This window comes from Sinocyclocheilus anshuiensis, unplaced genomic scaffold, assembly GCF_001515605.1.
Source record: "Sinocyclocheilus anshuiensis isolate Anshui unplaced genomic scaffold, SAMN03320099.WGS_v1.1 scaffold1215, whole genome shotgun sequence".
NCBI lineage: Eukaryota > Metazoa > Chordata > Actinopteri > Cypriniformes > Cyprinidae > Sinocyclocheilus > Sinocyclocheilus anshuiensis.
The window spans coordinates 66,988-86,666 of NW_015540933.1; the positions used below are offsets into that span (position 1 = coordinate 66,988).

The 19,679-nt window shown below is 40.8% G+C and overlaps 2 protein-coding genes across 2 annotated transcripts; both read left to right on the plus strand.

Annotated features, from left to right (window-relative positions):
• The first annotated feature begins 1,307 nt into the window (after nt 1–1,307).
• Nucleotides 1,308–5,649, plus strand: LOC107689467 (mannosyl-oligosaccharide glucosidase-like). Its single transcript, XM_016487462.1, has 5 exons — nt 1,308–1,402; nt 1,743–2,144; nt 2,252–2,475; nt 3,129–3,322; nt 3,570–5,649. Exons 2-5 carry the CDS (start codon nt 1,796–1,798, stop codon nt 5,332–5,334), a joined length of 2,532 nt encoding a protein of 843 aa, XP_016342948.1. The 5' UTR covers nt 1,308–1,402; nt 1,743–1,795; the 3' UTR covers nt 5,335–5,649.
• A 9,871-nt stretch (nt 5,650–15,520) lies between these two features.
• LOC107689469 (zinc finger and SCAN domain-containing protein 32-like) lies at nt 15,521–17,370 on the plus strand. The gene is made up of 2 exons (XM_016487466.1): nt 15,521–15,769; nt 15,956–17,370. Exons 1-2 carry the CDS (start codon nt 15,613–15,615, stop codon nt 17,218–17,220), a joined length of 1,422 nt encoding a protein of 473 aa, XP_016342952.1. The 5' UTR covers nt 15,521–15,612; the 3' UTR covers nt 17,221–17,370.
• Nucleotides 17,371–19,679: the final 2,309 nt, after the last annotated feature.

Consider the following 19,679-nt stretch of genomic DNA (forward strand, 5'->3'; position numbering starts at 1 on the left):
GCAAACATGGTGCAGCAAAAGGTGAGCTAGTTACATACCATAAAAATGAATAAACAGGTAGGCTAAGGTTATATTCGGTTGTACGGAGCCCCGATCATGACATGCAGACAAAATCACGGCCACGAATTTAGAATAGGCTAGTTCTCTTTTATGCTAGGACTACATGGCCACGAATTAAGAATTAATTTTTTCGTTTAGTCTAAATTATGGCCACGAATTAAGTATTCGTTCTCTTGTTTAGACTTAGCTGGCACGAATTCATTCGTTCGTTAATTTGTTCATTCCCTAGTTTTAGTAGGCCTAAATCGTGGAACGAATTATTATATTTCGTAATTACTTATTAAAATCATTATTGCTTAAAATTAATAAATAATAATAAATTAATAAAAAAAATAATAAAACCTGCTGACGTCGTAGAAGTGAATTGTTAATTCAAATTATATTCGGAGCTCTGTAGTTATTAAATAATCTCAGTTAAACTGTAGACCTAAGCTAACACACAGCTGTATATAGGCCTACATACAGAACTACAGAGTACAGAAGATATTAGCCTACACCACTTAGGCCCATTAAAATATTATTTAAAAAAAAAACTGACCCGAACCAATAGGTAGTCCTACAGAATGTAGGCTAGATATAGGCAGCAGTAATTTATAATCTAATATAATGCACGCAAATTTGTTCTTTACAGAACGGAGTGGGATCTGAGTGGGAATTGGTTTACGGCGAGCGTGAGCGGAATATTAACGGAGCGCTTGCTTGGGCGGTTAGAGCGACTGAGTGGAGTGCACGTCCATAGCGCGGAAAACGTAGTGGAGCGTCACACCGCTCCACTTCGCTCACATGCTCTGCTGCCCACTGCTCCGGGTGTGTGTTCACGGTGTGTGTGTTCACTGCTGTGTGTGTGCACTTTGGATGGGTTAAATGCAGAGCACTAATTCCAAGTATGGGTCACCATACTTGGTCACTTCACTTCACTCATCAGACTTTCAGCCAACGGTCCGTGGGCGTGACTCACGTCTGAGGCTGAGACTAATATATAGCCTACTTCTGTAGAACACAAAAGAAGATGGGAAGGTCTTTCACTGTATGGTCAAAAACACTTTATCAAAAGACATTTATCAAAATATATTTTTTGTGTGTGTGTTCTACAAAAGAAATGAAGCCATTTAGGTTTTGAACGACACGATGGTGATGACTAAAGGGTGATGAGTAAATGCTGTCAGAGCTTATATTTTTACATTTTCATTGAAGGTGTCTGCAGCCAAAAGTATGCCGCTGGAGGACTTTTATTTTGAATAACAGTGAACATGCATCTACGATTGTCGTCAGCTTCGCAAAAGAATTGCGGAAGTGGCCGTGCTGCTGATTAAGTTCAGTAGAGTGCTGACACGTACATAAGGTAAAATATAAATTATGCTTGCCTTGTTATATTTAATTTGCCCGTCGCGTCGTTCACATTTATTACAGAAATAATGCGAACTGCAGACGTTAAATAGACACTGACGAGCTGAATCTCATTCATTCATTCATTCATTCATCAGTTAACGTTATTTCGCTCGCTCGCTCGTTCATTTACTTCCTCATTCTTTTGTTCAGCTAGCCAGCTGTTTATGCAATTTGCAGCATCTTGTACACAGACAGTGTCAAATTGTAGTCCTGTTTTAGGGGCATATATTCCCGTAAATGCATTATTATGTGCTAACTGTAGTCAAAACCTCTTGACTTGTGGTGATTTGCAGGTGTATTTGAATGACTGTCGTCCCCAGACCAGCTTGCTCAGGTCAAAAGAAAGATGGGTAGGCGGAGGAAGAGGGTTGGAACAGGTGATGGTGTACCTAGCCCAAGAAAGGAGGAAAAAACACCAGCTCCCCCACGCAAGGAGAAGAAGAAGAAAACTGATATTGGGAAGGTGTTTATCAATATATCCATCGGTTTGTGTATCTTCAGTCTTATCTGGTTCTTCTATGCCCTTTATATGCGCTCATCCTTGGCCAGGAGGGTTGTGACCTTGCACCCCTCTCCACGGGTCTTGGATGCTAATAGCTCAAGTCCTGCTGTGTCTCCTGAAAGATATTGGGGTACCTATCGGCCCCAGGTGTACTTCGGGATGAAAACAAGAAGTCCCAGATCTGTTGTGACAGGTGGGGTGATTCCGATGCACACTTTATGCACCACTTCTATATATTTACTTGCCTTTGTGATGATTTGAGGTTATTACAAGCCTGCATTTTTCTATTGATTTAATTAGGCTTAATGTGGACGCGTCAGTTTGCTGAAATGGATGGAAATCTTAGGCACACTTGCGAGCAAGGGGACCATTTGCTGGGCTACGGATGGCTAATGCATGACGGAGTCTCTTTTGGAGTCCAGGAGGTCCATGACCGTGAATTCACCCTGACCACAGAGTTTGTGAAGCGTATGGGTGGAGATCATGGTGGAGACTGGACTTGGAGGATTACTGCAAAACAACATGTAAGCAAAGAGTAATGCTCTAACAGTTTATGTGTTTAACAGCCAGCACTAACTGATTTATTATTTTAATATTGTCAAATACAAGGATATTTAAATTCTAATATAATAGGAGTAAAATAGCACAAAGGTATTAATTGTTTTCAGTGCACATAGCCAGGGGATGTCAGGGTTGTCACAGTCCTGAAAAACCTGAAAATATCAGTAAAAAAAAAAAAAATGTATTATTCCATTGCAAGAAATTGCTCCTTATTAGGACAATCTCTATAAAATGTTTATCCATTAAGCAGAAATGACTTCAAACGTCATGACAATTCATTAAGTAAAACGTGGCAACGTTGATATGTGAACAGGTTTAGGTCTTTAAGAGGGTCACAGATTGAAGGCCAATCCAATACAAAATTAATTCAATGAAATTTAATAGAAAATATACAATCTGCATGATTTTCTGAAGGTCAGATACTGTAAAGTATGGTAGAAGGCGTAGTTTATCAGATCCACATAACATCGCAGCTTTCTGCTAGTACCATTAATATGATATAAAGTGGTTACTTCTGATAAACACAAAATCATACAAACGTTTAGAATTATAGTTTTTTTTTTCAGTATCGAAATTGCTTCCTCACATCAAGTCTGTCTTTGTTTCTGATTGGCAGAGCACTGCTTCCTCGGCTCCTGTGATCTCGCTGATGTTCTACGCTGCTACAGATGTTCAAGGTTCCTTGCAGGCCCATGTAGAAGAGAAAAATCGCTTGAGCTCTGTGACTGGAACATCTGAGGAGCTTGGCAACTTCAAGATTACGTTTGGCAAGCCCACTGCAGGGGAAGGTGCTAGTGGCAATTATGCCAGGTATCTTACATTTCTTGTGCACTACAAGCTTTTGTAGTAAGCAGTATTGTTAACAATAGTAATAGAGAGGATTGTCGGTTTTTAGTCGTAATATATATTCATTAATAATATATATTATTTACAGATTTATTTATTTATTATCTATTTACTGATTCTCAGATGAGGAAAACAATTATGATCAAATAAGGTTTTCTGTCACATTATTATCTTAACAAGTTACTGTATTTTTTACTGTTTTTCTTTTCAGATATAATTACTTACAAACTAAGAGCCCTGGTCTCGATAAGCTAACCGATATAGTGAAGAACAGCCTAAATCACAAGTTTACTTTCAGTCCTTCCAAAGGTGAAAAAAGATCGTATTTTGCCGTGGATTCTTACAAAGTCACTAACCACCAGAACCAACAGAAAGATCCCAAGATGGAGAGTGATTTTGTGGTGCATCAAGTAACTGTACAAACCCCTTTCCAGATTGAAGTTTTGTTTGAATCCGGGAGCTTCCAGGAACGACCGATTCAGCTTGTGGGCTCGGTTCTGACAGACGAGCTGGAGAAGCGTAAGCTGGCATTTGATGAGAAGTTTGAGAGTTCATTTGGCCTCCAAGCTAAAGGGTTTACATCTTCAAAGATCGAATTTGCTAAGGCAGCTTTAAGCAACATGCTTGGTGGCATGGGATATTTCTTCGGACAGTCGGTTGTCCAGTCGGCTTACAACGAGCACCCTGTGGTTTACCCTGAGGGTCCGCTGTTTACGGCAGTACCATCTCGCTCTTTCTTTCCAAGGGGCTTTCTTTGGGACGAAGGATTTCATCAGCTTCTCATCAGCAAATGGGACACTCAGTTAACACAGGAGGTCATTGCGCACTGGCTCGATCTTATCAATGTAGAGGGCTGGATCCCACGCGAACAAATCTTGGATGATGAAGCTCGTAGCAAAGTACCATCCGAGTTTATCGTGCAGCACAACGAAAACGCTAACCCGCCCACGCTCTTCCTGGCCCTACAGGAGTTACTGGAACAGCTGGATGCTCAACCAGAGTTGTCGTCCTCTCAAACCATGATTCCTTTCCTGAGAAGGTTGTACCCAAGACTGCAGATTTGGTTTGAGTGGTTTAACACCACACAAGCTGGACCAATCGCCAACTCCTACCGCTGGCGAGGCCGGGACAAAGACACCAACCTTTTCCTAAATCCCAAGACCTTGACGTCTGGCCTGGATGACTACCCACGGGCTTCCCACCCATCTGCTGATGAGAGGCATGTGGACTTGTATTGCTGGATGACCCTGGCCTCTGGCATCATGGCAAATGTGGCACAAATACTTGGGGAACCCCACCAGGTGTACGAAAACACCCATCATGCTCTCAGCAATAATGATCTGTTAAACAAACTGCATTGGTCTGAGAATCTGCACGCCTTCAGTGATTACGGAAATCACACTCAGGCGGTCTCACTTCAGCAGGAGAAAGTGTTCGTGCCTCCTGGACAACCACGGCACCAGTTCCCAGTCGCACGGTTGGTTCGCTCTGTTCGTAAAGTCCCTAAGCTGCAGTACGTGAATGCATTAGGCTATGTTAGCCTTTTTCCGTTCTTGCTACAAATTCTGACACCAGACTCGCCAAAAATGGAGCATATTTTGCGGGACATTCAAGATCCTGACCGCCTTTGGACACCCTATGGCATGCGCTCGCTCTCGCGCTCAGATCCCCTCTACATGAAGAGGAACACGGAACACGATGCCCCCTACTGGCGAGGAGCGATCTGGATCAACATCAACTACCTGGCAGTTAGAGCACTGCATCACTATGGCAGCATAGAAGGGCCACACAAAGAGAAGGCAGCTACCCTATATCAAGAGCTCAGGACTAATCTCATCAATAATGTTTACAAGCAGTATATGGACACTGGATACATCTGGGAACAGTACAATGATAGCACTGGAAGGGGGCAGGGTAGCCACCCCTTTACTGGCTGGTCGGCTCTGACAGTACTGATAATGGCTGAAGAGTATTGAAAATCAGTAGCAGGCCAGAATCAGAATGATAAATTAAGATGCTCAACTGGTGCCATATGTTTGTTAAAACAATGTGTAATTCATTTTTACATAATTTAGATAACTGGTGGACTTTTTATTTGTTCATTTAAATAATAATGAAGAGTCCTGATTAAATATGTCAGTTTTACGTCCAGTTTAATGTGATTGTATCCTCAGGTTTGAATCAGACAAAACAATATCATCTGTGTGAACCAGGAGGAGACGGTGCACTTATTTTGGTCCATTGCTGTTTGGCTTCATTTAACAGAATAAATTAAAAACTTTTTATAAAATCATTCTTCAGTTGAATTGAATCCTTTACTTTATACTCAAATCATATCTACTTATGGATGATTTTTTGGTATGTAATTTACTCTGATTATAAACTAGGGTTGAAGATTTGCTCTCTTTGTTCTATATGTAATTCATGTGTTATAATTGGAATTGAATTGGCCACGCTTCACAGGGAGATGAATTGCAATGACAGAAAAAGGAATATAACTGAATTGCAATCTATGTATCATTCTTTCTGTTTGCAAGGTCTAAACATTTTTAAACTTTTTTTTTTTTGTCTCTTCAAGGGATAGTTCACCCAAAAATGAAAATTATGTCATTAATTACTCCCTCATGTCATTCCAAAACCCATAAGACCTTCTTACATCTTCGGAACACAAATGTAAGATATTTTTGATGAATTCTGAGAGCTCTCGGACCCTCCCATTGACAGCAATGTAATTACCACGATCAAGGTCCAGAAACAGTAAGGACATCGTTAAAATAATCCATGTGACATCAGGGGTTCAACCGTGGGGAGTATCCACGGTTAATTTTGGAGAGTATTCACTTAATGTAAACAACGTATGCTGTTCTGTGTCAGCTGCGCCACGCGGATACAATGTTTTTGTTCGCATGGCGCAGCAGACAAAACAGCATACGTTGTTTACGTTCTGTGAATACTCTCCAAAATGGTGCCAGGGTGACGCGGAGGAGACAAATAGTTCAATAAAGTCTTTTTTTTTTTTTCTTGTTTTTTTTTTTTTGCGCACAAAAAAGTATTCTCGTGGCTTCGTATAAAACCCATGATGTCACATGGATGTATTTTTTTTTTTTGCGCACAAAAAGTATTCTCGTGGCTTCGTATAAAACCCATGATGTCACATGGATTATTTTACCAAAGTCCTTGCTACGTTTCTGGACTTTGATCGTGGTAATTACATTGCTGTCTATAGGAGGGTCAGAAAAATTCATAAAAAATATCTTAATTTGTGTTCCGAATATGAACGAAGGTCGGGTTTGGAACGACATGAGGGTGAGTAATTAATGATAGAATTTTCATTTTTGGGTGAACTATCCCTTTAAGCATGCATTTGTCAATTAACCTTCTAAGTTAGTCTTAGCTTTTGTGGTTAAAAAATACACTTTCAGCTTAATTGTACTTTTTTTTTTTTTTTTTTTACAATTTTAGTTAGATGTGTAAAAACATTTGAAGAAATGTTCATACAGCAAAAAAAAAAAAAAAATCAAGTTTAAATATGATAGTTGCTTTGATATTGTTTTGCAGTATATTCTCTGTCTATACATGTAATTTTTATTCTTTTTCAGGTAGACAGTCTCAGTTTTCTTCGAGTCATAAATTTGTGACCATAAGGTAAGTGTTTGTGTAGAAACCCAGTGAACAAGATGGTTCACTGACTCTGCCAGTGTGAGAGCGTTTCTGGACAGTTGAAAGAACACTTGCCCTTTCCAGCCAGTTCTGTGTTGCCACTGAAAACTTTACATTCATTAATCTTTTTTTTTTTTATGCAAAAATATTTTTTTTATTTCATCTTTTTTTATTTTTTTTTTATTGAGACATTAATTTTTGTATGGCTTAAATGGTAAAAATGTATGGTTTATATTGTCAAAAATGACCTGTGATAGCCATTGAAGCATTAGCAATTCTGCAATTTTTTTTAGCAGGTGTGACTTTATTTATTTTTTTAATTTGTAAGGAAATTAACAATTAAAAACTTACATTTAACCTGCTATTTCTGGAAAATATAAAGATATATTTCTAAATATTTATTTATTTTAAGACGTTAAGATGTTGGTAGGTCGAGTAAAAACACTACTGGCTGATTGAGTAAACAGAAAAATCCTTATAGTTTAGCTCTGTTTAGTGCTTTAGGTCTAGCTTGAATGAGTGCAGATGTTCAAATATATTCATTATGTGGCATTACTTACAAACAGTTATTAATTAGAGGTAGTATTTGCACTATACAAACGGCTTTCTGCTTTCATTCAGAATCAGATTCAGAAGCTTCAGAATCTGTAAGTAACGTTTTAACATAGTTTACATATCTATTAGTGTATTAACTTACTGCTGCTTACCTAAAGTGTCTTATCCATATTGTATTTTTATTTGTTATACATTAAGTAGGTTTACAGTTTAATGAAGCAACACTTTTGGGGCCTGTAAGAGAAAAGGTAGCTAAGCTAGTAATTGTGATCGTTTAAGTGTGTTGTTGATGATGATCGGAGGGAAAGTTCAAAAGTGTTGACATCCCTCTGTTTACACACTCCTGGTTGCGTCAGCAGTGTTTTAGAGACTTAAGCCTGTTGATGAGTCATGCTGAATTTGAGATTTTTATTTATTTAATTTTTTATTTCATCTTTTCACACAATGAAAAAACTATGTGGCAACGTGAGCAACATGACGAATGATGATGAGAGATGAGAAAAACGCACATCTTCCACTATATTTTCATTCCCCTTGGGCATCATAGCATGTGTGCCCTCATAGCTATTGCCATTTGAAATGCATCTCCCAGCCTTTGTAGTTTTTGGTTGTTCGGTGTGACTAAAACACTCAATGCGCAATCCCCCTCCCTCTCCTCAGATGCACGCTAGCTACAATGAGATAATAGGCAAAACAGCATTAGCGAGATCTAACGCACGGGCATAAATAGATGAGTCAGAGTTCCTCCATTTGCGCATTGATGAGATCCCGAGCCTCTGTTTGCATCCATTGGTAAGAGTAGTTGGGGCATATTTACGTGACTCACACTTTCTTTTGCCCCGTAATGGGACAATTATTGCATTACATTCTCAAAGCTTCCTGTTTTATGAAGTGTGAGAGTTTCATTTGCTGATTATATCAACTGATGCATAACAATGAAGCTGTTCATTCACACCTTGTTCAGTCAAGCTCTAAAGAATCAATATTATAGCTTGGAGAGTGTAATGACTGTGTACGGCTGCTAGGGAGAGCCATTTAGTCATGCTCCTTGTGTCAAACAAATGTATTTTGTGACACCAGGACTGACAAGTGCTGTCTTTCAAACAAGCTCCTGTTTCGACTTGTCCAGTTCCTTTTAATAAACCTGTTTACATCCACACTCTCCCTCAATCATTCCACTTTCATTAGCCAAACAGACTGTGACGTTGTCGTCTCAGGCCCTCAGCTGTGTTCTCTTGATTTTGTGTGGAATGTAGTGAGTGTGGCTCACAGTGCCAGTGGGTAAAGTCTTGTGTTTGTTATCCCTGACAGCGTTCTTTCCATCTGTCATAAGCACTTGTTACCTCAGTGAATCGAGTGGTGATGTAATCACTGACACAGTGACGTTCAATGGCGAACATCTCCCACCACCACAGGCTGATATGCGTCCCATGGGAGCTCGAGTTGCTGATCAACAAGCGCATGTATGCTGAGCTTTGCCAAGCGTTCACCCTTTAGCAGTGCAACCATCAAATCCAATCCACCGTCGTCTTTTCCCCTCTCTGTTCAAACTCTTTCTATCCCACTACTCCCCCTCCTGTAGCCTTTCATGCTTGCTCACAATCTTCAGTGTAACCTCCAGACACCACTCTCGCGCACTCGATTCTAGGGCCGGTGCCCCAGTGTCACTCACCCCAAAACCCAACCTCCCTCAGCCAGCGCTGGTCTGTGTGGAGATTATGTAAGCCTGCCTCTATAAATAGTGGCGCCCGGGATCTTTTGTCTTTACCTGCTCGCTCTTAGCCCAACAGTTTTATTTCTGGAGAGCTTGTGGAAGCAATGCCATGCAGAGCGCCTGTTACCATAGTTACTTATGTTAGCGAGGAAAGAGAGAGAGAGATGCCACATTCTTATTTGGTTTCCTCATAGCAGCAGTGCAATCTGTTTGAATAGACTCATTCCTTTTCAGTCTGTAGTTGTCCCTCAGAGAAGGTGATGAATTCTTTTATAGGCTTTTACTGAATCACCTTGAAAGGGTCAGTCATGGTGAAGTCTACCTCCTGACAGAATACGCAGTGCTAGCTGCTCAAATTTCACAGTTGGAAGAGGACAGCCATGCAAGTGCACAATGAGCTTGTTGATTTCTCCAAATGGCTCAGGTGGCAGCTGGGGAGTTGAGGAAAAAGTTATGAGCCTTGTCCCCGTAACAAGCAAGAGTGCTACAACATGGAGCGCCCTGCTGCGTAACAAGAAGGAGCCCTGTCGCCGTGGTGCTAAGCTAATTTATCCTCATTTATCGTGATTAGATAACTCCAGGTAGCTGAAGGAGAGCCAGATTGGCCTGCTGGTATGCTCTGTAGCTGTGGCTCAGAGTAGAGAAGAGGTTGCTGGGAATGTGGGGGTGTCAGTCAGAGCGGGCGGGGAACTGCTGGAACCCTCCACAGTCACGATCAGGAAGAAAGCCTAAGCTCCGGCCCCTCCCAGCCTGAAAGGCGAGGATGGATGTCCGGGGACAAGGGTGGGCGAGCACAAGGGTTTATTTCTGGAACTGCAAGGGAAACCTGCAGCTCGCTGAGTGGGGTTTCGGTTCTGCAATCGGGCTTCCCTAACCCCACTCCCACACTCCGTAGACCGAGGAGAGCAATAAGTCGCCGGTTCAAAAGATCCGTTCTTTCTAAAAGGGGTTCAAGCACTGGAGCGTAGTCATGCATGGGATTGTGAGTGAAAGTGAAAAGAAAGCGAAATAATTTGGCAGCGTGATGCAAGCTTGCATTGAGTCGTGTTTCCGGTCGTGGAATCTCTGATGTTAGCTCTCCCAATCCCTTTTTTCGGTTTCTCATTGTTGCTATGGTTTGAGGAAGATGAGCCTTCATCCGGTGCCGTTGGGGGTTTGTAATATGGGACATACTGCAGAAATGTGATGTGGAGGGCGTATGATTCCTCTGCCTCTTGAAAACCTACCAGACATTCTTGAAAGTACTCCAAAGCCTCTCTTTTCAGAACGTCTTCATGCATTTCAAGCCCATAAGCTTGAACCTAAGCTTTTTGCAATAGTAACCAAGTTATTTTATCGTAATATTTTACATGAATCTTTGTTGCTCTTTTATTTATTTTTTTTATGAGTCCTTTTATTGCTCTGTTTTTGTACTGTAAGATATTGCATTATTTTCCAGCTTTCTCTTTGCAGTGCTGCTTTAGTTATTTTATCGTAATATTTTACATGAATCTTTGTTGCTCTTTTATTTATTTTTTTTTATGAGTCCTTTTATTGCTCTGTTTTTGTACTGTAAGATATTGCATTATTTTCCAGCTTTCTCTTTGCAGTGCTGCTTCTTCCCTCAGCTCAATCATTGCCTTGGGAATTAGTCAAATTATGTGTGGATATGATTATGCCATTTGATAATGGTGTTGTTGAGCTTTCTACAAAATGCTGCATGAACAGATGGATCACGAGCATGAAAGAAAATGAGTGAAGACATAGTAGAGACACAATATTCCTTTTATTTTCACATGCATTGCACTGGCAGGAGCTTATACTGACAAACCAATATTATCTATAGACATCTATTTTATCATTCGATACAATTCTGAATGGGCTTGAGATGTCTGTAGATATTGCAGTGCGAGCTCAGATCATCCGACGTTTCCTTTCAAACAAACTTTTAAGAAAATACTGACAGATCGATGGTCTCATTACACTTTTACCTTCATTGCATTTCTTTGGTATAATAATCTTGGTAAGTGCAGGAATTACATAAATCCATTACTGAGCTCCGTGGCATTTTGCAGAGGCGAGAGGTGAGCACTACTCGGCAGTTATCACAACAGCGTCTCAGTGTTATGAACTCTTTAAGAGGAGAGCTTTTTAATAGGTTTAGGTCAACTGGGAGAGACCACTGGAGAGGGGGATATTAGAGGCTCGAATGGGGAAAGTAGCGTGATGCAAACAGTTGCCTCCAGAAAATGTCAAACTCGTTGTTAAGTGCGATTTTGTATCATCATAATAAGAGGAATATTTTGTGCACCACCAAAGCCAATTCCATCGTGCATATGGCCGCTTCTTTGTCATCGTGCATATGTATTTATGGAAACCTCGCCTAAATGGGTTACATGGCCAATCTTTTTTACTCAAGGCTGTTCCAAAATAAATGAAAAATACTGCAACTGCCAATATTTTTCAACTATTCTATGCACATGCTGTTTAATAAAAAAATAAGCCATACAATAAAATAAAAATATACATAAATAGATTTGGTGAACAAAGGATACTTGAGTAGGCATGTGCTAAATGAGTGCCTCGCTTTTTTCAGCCCACTGCTCAACATATTCTTCCTCATCTCTTTTTGTCCTCCATTGGTGCTCCAGTGGCCTATGCAAAGTAATATTGCACAAGAGTAGCAGTCACAGCTATTACTGCACAGTTGGATGGGGCAAACCACAGTTCTCAAGTGATTTTAAAAGCACCTCAAATTCTCATAAAGTTTCCACCTACCTATTACAGGACAAGTGGACATCATTGTCCCCAGTGGGTCTTTAACAGGGGTTTTGAAAACCATGCCATAAAATACTGCTTAAGCTTGAGGCTGTGTTTTGGAACATGATAGCTCTGATCATTAGCTGGCAGACAAGCTTGAACACACAGTTCAAGACGTTTTTTTGAGTGTGCTGGCTGGTCAGCGAGCTACTATGTTCCAAGGCACAGTTTCCAGATTAAACTGGATTTTGCAACAGGGAATTGTAGTTGTAGAGAGTGTAGCCACCAGTGTAGGAGTTTCCATGTGCTACTGTTGTAATTTTTAGAACGTTTGGCTAAGAAGCTGCAAAACATAACTTTAATTTTATTAATCTAAAATCTAGGCTACTTTTTTGTTCTTATGACAAATTATGTGTGGATATGATTATGCCATTTGATAATGGTGTTGTTGAGCTTTCTACAAAATGCTGCATGAACAGATGGATCACGAGCATGAAAGAAAATGAGTGAAGACATAGTAGAGACACAATATTCCTTTTATTTTCACATGCATTGCACTGGCAGGAGCTTATACTGACAAACCAATATTATCTATAGACATCTATTTTATCATTCGATACAATTCTGAATGGGCTTGAGATGTCTGTAGATATTGCAGTGCGAGCTCAGATCATCCGACGTTTCCTTTCAAACAAACTTTTAAGAAAATACTGACAGATCGATGGTCTCATTACACTTTTACCTTCATTGCATTTCTTTGGTATAATAATCTTGGTAAGTGCAGGAATTACATAAATCCATTACTGAGCTCCGTGGCATTTTGCAGAGGCGAGAGGTGAGCACTACTCGGCAGTTATCACAACAGCGTCTCAGTGTTATGAACTCTTTAAGAGGAGAGCTTTTTAATAGGTTTAGGTCAACTGGGAGAGACCACTGGAGAGGGGGATATTAGAGGCTCGAATGGGGAAAGTAGCGTGATGCAAACAGTTGCCTCCAGAAAATGTCAAACTCGTTGTTAAGTGCGATTTTGTATCATCATAATAAGAGGAATATTTTGTGCACCACCAAAGCCAATTCCATCGTGCATATGGCCGCTTCTTTGTCATCGTGCATATGTATTTATGGAAACCTCGCCTAAATGGGTTACATGGCCAATCTTTTTTACTCAAGGCTGTTCCAAAATAAATGAAAAATACTGCAACTGCCAATATTTTTCAACTATTCTATGCACATGCTGTTTAATAAAAAAATAAGCCATACAATAAAATAAAAATATACATAAATAGATTTGGTGAACAAAGGATACTTGAGTAGGCATGTGCTAAATGAGTGCCTCGCTTTTTTCAGCCCACTGCTCAACATATTCTTCCTCGTCTCTTTTTGTCCTCCATTGGTGCTACAGTGGCCTGTGCAAAGTTATATTGCACAGAAGTGGCAGTCACAGCTATTACTGCTCAGTTGGATGGGGCAAACCACAGTTCTCAAGTGATTTTAAAGCCCTGTACTTCTCATAAAGTTTCCACCTACCTATTACAGGACAAGTGGACATCATTGTCCCCAGTGGGTCTTTAACAGGGGTTTTGAAAACCATGCCATAAAATACTGCTTAAGCTTGAGGCTGTGTTTTGGAACATGATAGCTCTGATCATTAGCTGGCAGACAAGCTTGAACACACAGTTCAAGACGTTTTTTTGAGTGTGCTGGCTGGTCAGCGAGCTACTATGTTCCAAGGCACAGTTTCCAGATTAAACTGGATTTTGCAACAGGGAATTGTAGTTGTAGAGAGTGTAGCCACCAGTGTAGGAGTTTCCATGTGCTACTGTTGTAATTTTTAGAACGTTTGGCTAAGAAGCTGCAAAACATAACTTTAATTTTATTAATCTAAAATCCAGGCTACTTTTTTGTTCTTGTGAAATGTCGCCTTAGAAAAGCTGTTTTTAAGTATTGTTCAATAACAATTCAATATTATTGTTCAATATGTTCAATATTGCTATAATTTCTTGGTGCAGAGGCAAAATCCTAGAAATTGGCCTAAATTTGAGAGCAGTACATGGGTCAATGTCAAATAAAGATGTCCAAAGTCAAAAGATACATTTTAGCTTATAGAGCTGTTCCATAAAAAGTTCAAAATCTCATTTTATTTTCTCTTGTAAAATGTAGTGACCTTCACACAGCCTTTTTAAATTGTGACTGCTTATTATTTTTAAAGAATAATTAGGCTAACATTTGCACTTTACTGTAACCTACAAAAAAAATAGAAAATTACTTTTCATTTAGAAATTGAAACCATGATCATGAAGAGGTCTTTACGTATTTGAATGAATTGCGTTTAATGTATTTTATGTGTTTAATGTAGAATGGAGCAGCCTGCTATTTCAAGTGGCGCTCTCCATGGTGCTGGACAACAGAGCACTTTTACCGCCAGCTCTGCGCGACAGGATGGTAGAGCGTCTCAACAATCTACATGTTTGAGGAAAATATTCAAATTTGTCTCAGGGCCGTTTTACTTAATGTTGTACATTATAATTCGTTTTCTATCTATCATATGATGTTCTATGAAGTGTGTTTTATCTGTATCAAAGTATATCTATTCTACAAGCAGTCGAGCTTATGTTTTAGAAAATGTCAATTTTAGGAATGCAATGACTTTACAGCCTGGTCATTGAAATGACACAAATTTAATGAGGTGAAAAAGTTAATAAGTGAATACTATTACTTTAGCTCAAAAAAATGAGGGGGATATTAATGAGAGTTGCTTTCCACGTTTTATGCTACATGTTGTAGCGTACTGCAATGCCTTTGTACCACATAACTTATTTGCATGTCCAACCAAACTCACACAGTCCGTTAATTGTTGCGCAAATATTTCTTATGTCGCAATGAACAACAGCATGTCGTCAAACATGTGTGATGTTTGTTAAATATCTAGTAGTAAATTAGTTCAGTTTTACAAGACGTTCATAAAACGAAATTAAAGCAAATAGGCTGCAATTCAAGGTCGAATTTTTAGCGGTTGATTTGACGGCGACTGAATTTTTTTTAAAAACACTTTCCGTTCATTTTCGTTAGGAGCGCGTTCAGATGTCTACAAAATGCAGCCTAATGCATAGTGCGTTCGTTTTAATTAGGCTAGCTAAGAAACATTCATAGCTTAAGCCTTGCTCTCCGTCGTTCCCGTACACTTAACGACAGTCTTTTTGAAGCGTCAGAACCGTAACTCTCCTTTTTTGGGGAAGCCCGTCATATCCTCTGTCCATATATGGTCACGAAGATGACACGCAGCGGGGAATCCTCTCACTGGAGACAATGAATGGGGAGGAGGGCTGATCGGTGAGACGGAGTGTATAAAAGCCGAGCGAAGGGAAGCCGTTGGTGTGAGAATCAACAGATCTACACATCTACAGATAGCTGGAGAGCTTTATTACCTTGACGCAGATCTCAAAAAGGGGGAATTCCAAAGTATTTACATTTCTTTTTTTGGTCGAACGCCTTCACGGATCGGTTTTTGCTCTTTCTTGTGTTTGCAATACCCTCTTATCAATAACCTGTTCGGACTGACAGCCATTGGAAAGCCATTCACGGAAAGATGCTTAACAACATGGATTTGAACTCTCAAGATTCTTTTTACTCCCAGTTTGAAAACTGTAACAGTTCTGCGATAGGGATGGAAACTCACGGCTCCAAAGACAGCCAGGATGTTTTCATGGATTCTGGAAGGACAGCACCTGCCCAGTTTGCACACGGTGAGTTTCTGACAGATCTATAAAAATCTTAGCGCTTTTTGTTATAGACCAGATTTCAGTACTGCTGCATGAAAATTTATACAGTGCAAGTTAATTTAAGCCACTCACGAAACTATACAGTTATATAACTGATCGCACATTTCACTTAAGGCACTGACGCATGCCTGTTTTTTTTCTCCATCCCAGGGGCGCCTATTACCCCCAAAACGGAGCCCACGAGTACAGATCAGTATAACTCTTGCCAGGGTCCGAAAGAAAGCTACGCAACCTCCCTAGCTTACTCGGGCAGCTTCTATGTGGAAACATCTCAAGGAACACCTTGCAGCACGGAAACACTGCTCAATATGATCACCGAAATCGTTGGCATCTCAACTACCCCTGTGTCGGATGCGCATCAGTGCGCAGACGGAACGATGAACGCAAGCCGTAGCAGCTTCGGCGACGAGGGGGTCCAGACGCAGGCCTCCACCTGCACCACCCCTCCGCTGTATTCCCCGGGACAGCCAGGCCACAGCTACCAGGACTCCCAGACTGCCACGCAGGCCCAAGACTCTGCTGCGGCGCATTTAAACTTTGCCTCCTCAGCGCAAGACGCGGAGCCGCTGTCCGAGAGCGCGACGTTCCCGGTGGTCATCAAAAATGAATTCGAGAGCAGCTGCTACGAGTGGGGGACCTTCAATAAGTCGTACTTGGATGCAGGCTTCCAGTCAGAGCCGTTCTCCATGTCGAATAGTTTTCAAGCTGATCAACAACAGGTGGACGTGAAAGAACTTTTGGACTCTTATTCTCCCATTTGCACAAACCCAGAGACTGAATTCAAAGTGGAGAGTACCCTTAAACAGGAGCAGTGCTTTGGAGATACTTGCACACAGGGCTTCAGCGCTCCCATGTTTAACTACTCCACTCCAGTTATGGATATCCCACCCACCAGTCTTTTAAAACCGACCATTTTTCCAAATATTGAACTCCAGTCGAGTTGCGACACAACCTACTCGACTTCCACAATAGACTCGGTACTGTATTCATCATTATTGCCGGAGTCTTTCAGTCAAACTTACACACGGGCTCAGAAGCCTACTCGTGTAAGAAAGAGCCCCGCTTCCTCTACTGGACCGGCCAAGGAGAAACCCTTCACGTGTCCGATGGAGACCTGCGACCGGCGCTTCTCACGGTCGGATGAGCTCAACAGGCACATCCGCATCCACACGGGACACAAACCTTTCCAGTGCCGCATCTGTTTGCGGAGCTTCAGCAGAAGCGACCATCTGACCACGCACACCCGCACTCACACCGGCGAGAAACCCTTTTCTTGCGACGTGTGCGGCAAACGCTTTGCCAGGAGCGACGAAAGGAAACGGCACGGTCGGGTGCATCTCAAACAGAAAGAAAAGATGGAGTTGAAGCCACAAGTAGTCAACGCGTGGCCGTTCACTTTACCCGAGGCCATTTAAGCGACAATTGTGGAAGGCGTAATGAGCGCTCGTTGTGCGTGATGTCAAATCTTACCGTCTTGGAAGATTCAAGCTTACTAAAACAGTTGCTTAGGCTACAGATTACAACTCCAAAGCTCAATTGAACGCCGTGGCAACTGATTCAAGCGACCCGCATGAGCGTAAAGGTCCACCGAGGTGACGGATCCCTTTTTGTGAAATAGGGAATATAATTTTAAACCTGGACCTCCCACATTGAACCTTGCGTGCAGCTTGGAGTGTGTGCAGCAAGCGCATAAACTTAAATCAAGTGTTTTTTATTTATTTATTTATTTATAATTTGTCCTCGACCATTATATTTCTTAATCGAGGCGCGTGTTTTGCAGAACACATGAACTGCAGTTCAGCACTTTCACTATGGAACAGCTCCAACCTCGACCTTGCATTGTAATGCGGCAGTAAAACGCACAGCTGGAATGTATTGCACTTATCTCCACTTTCGAACTTAAAATGGTTTTAATTCGTGCTTTTTGGTCTTTTCTATTCTAACGCTGTCACCTGTTTAAGAATTAAGAATTCTTTAAAAATGCATGTACAGTATATGTTTACGTGATATTAATAATCACTGATAGATGCTTCACAGCACAAGTCAGATTTACCTCGTTTTACAACATGGTGGCATTATTGATTAATTTGTGCCAAGGTTTTTACAACGTATTTTCCCCTTTATATCTGTTTAATTTTGTTGCTATGCTCTATCGATTAGAAATTGTGTTGTACAATTAAACAATCCAGTTCTACTGTTGTCAAATTCACACAGCGAATGGGAAGAAATAAATACATTTATATGCCAATGATCATTTGTATTTTTCTAACAAGTGCTACTTTTTACATTTTATTTTGAACTGAAAGACTATTTATATCTTTACTTTCAATGTGTCCCTTGTGTTATGGAAAACACAGGGCATGCATAAGATGTCTTGAATTTCTTCAATCCATAGTTTGAATGTATTAAGCCGTTTTTAATACCATTGTCTGCCCTAAGTATTTGCTATTCGATAACAGGTACTCTCGTTTTTTTTACCAGACCACAATTGTGTGTTATTGTGTGACCATGTGACCCTAATTCATTAATTATGAATTATCCAGTTCACATGGCTCCTTTATTTTGTGATGTGATGAGAAAAAAGTAGAATAGCACAGGGTTCGACACTGCTGTTAAGTGATTACAAAGCATACGTTGCTGCAGTTTTCAATAGTTCTTTCACATGATACTAGAACAGTTTCAACATACCTTTCAGTCTAAAAGCTATTGCATTGTACTAGCTGAATTATTCAGTAGAGGTAATGGGGAAAATGTAGAAAATGTGAACTTGCCTTAAGTGATCATAATTATACTGGAGAAATTATTTTGTACATATCAAGACCATTTATACAAAATACTTTGGATGAACATCGATGTTTGTTATTTTTATGACAAATATTTATGAATAAAACCATTTCTTGAGGTGTTTAAGGAGAAAGCTTTTTTACTGAGAATGGTCATTTAAATGATACGACAAGCAACATTTGCTATAAATGTTATTTTGTATATACTCCTCCCATCCCTCCTGCCCTTCTCATGCAGACATCTACACTGGCTCTGAGATCTTGCAATCTGTCGCCAATTGCTAAGCAGCAGCAATAGGGACTCCTCAGCATGTAGGCTGCCCTGTATGCATGACATGTCCCGCTGGCAGTACATCACTGACTCCCACTCCAGTGCGTAAGAGCCTGTGCTGTCTTCCTGACACTCTAGCTACTGTCAGTGATCAGTGTGTGATGGACCGCACGACCATCTGACCACGCACACCCGCACTCACACCGGCGAGAAACCCTTTTCTTGCGACGTGTGCGGCAAACGCTTTGCCAGGAGCGACGAAAGGAAACGGCACGGTCGGGTGCATCTCAAACAGAAAGAAAAGATGGAGTTGAAGCCACAAGTAGTCAACGCGTGGCCGTTCACTTTACCCGAGGCCATTTAAGCGACAATTGTGGAAGGCGTAATGAGCGCTCGTTGTGCGTGATGTCAAATCTTACCGTCTTGGAAGATTCAAGCTTACTAAAACAGTTGCTTAGGCTACAGATTACAACTCCAAAGCTCAATTGAACGCCGTGGCAACTGATTCAAGCGACCCGCATGAGCGTAAAGGTCCACTGAGGTGACGGATCCCTTTTTAGCGAAATAGGGAATAGATAGAAATTTTAAACTGGACCTCCCACATTGAACCTTGCGTGCAGCTTGGAGTGTGTGCAGCAAGCGCATAAACTTAAATCAAGTGTTTTTTATTTATTTATTTATTTATAATTTGTCCTCGACCATTATATTTCTTAATCGAGGCGCGTGTTTTGCAGAACACATGAACTGCAGTTCAGCACTTTCACTATGGAACAGCTCCAACCTCGACCTTGCATTGTAATGCGGCAGTAAAACGCACAGC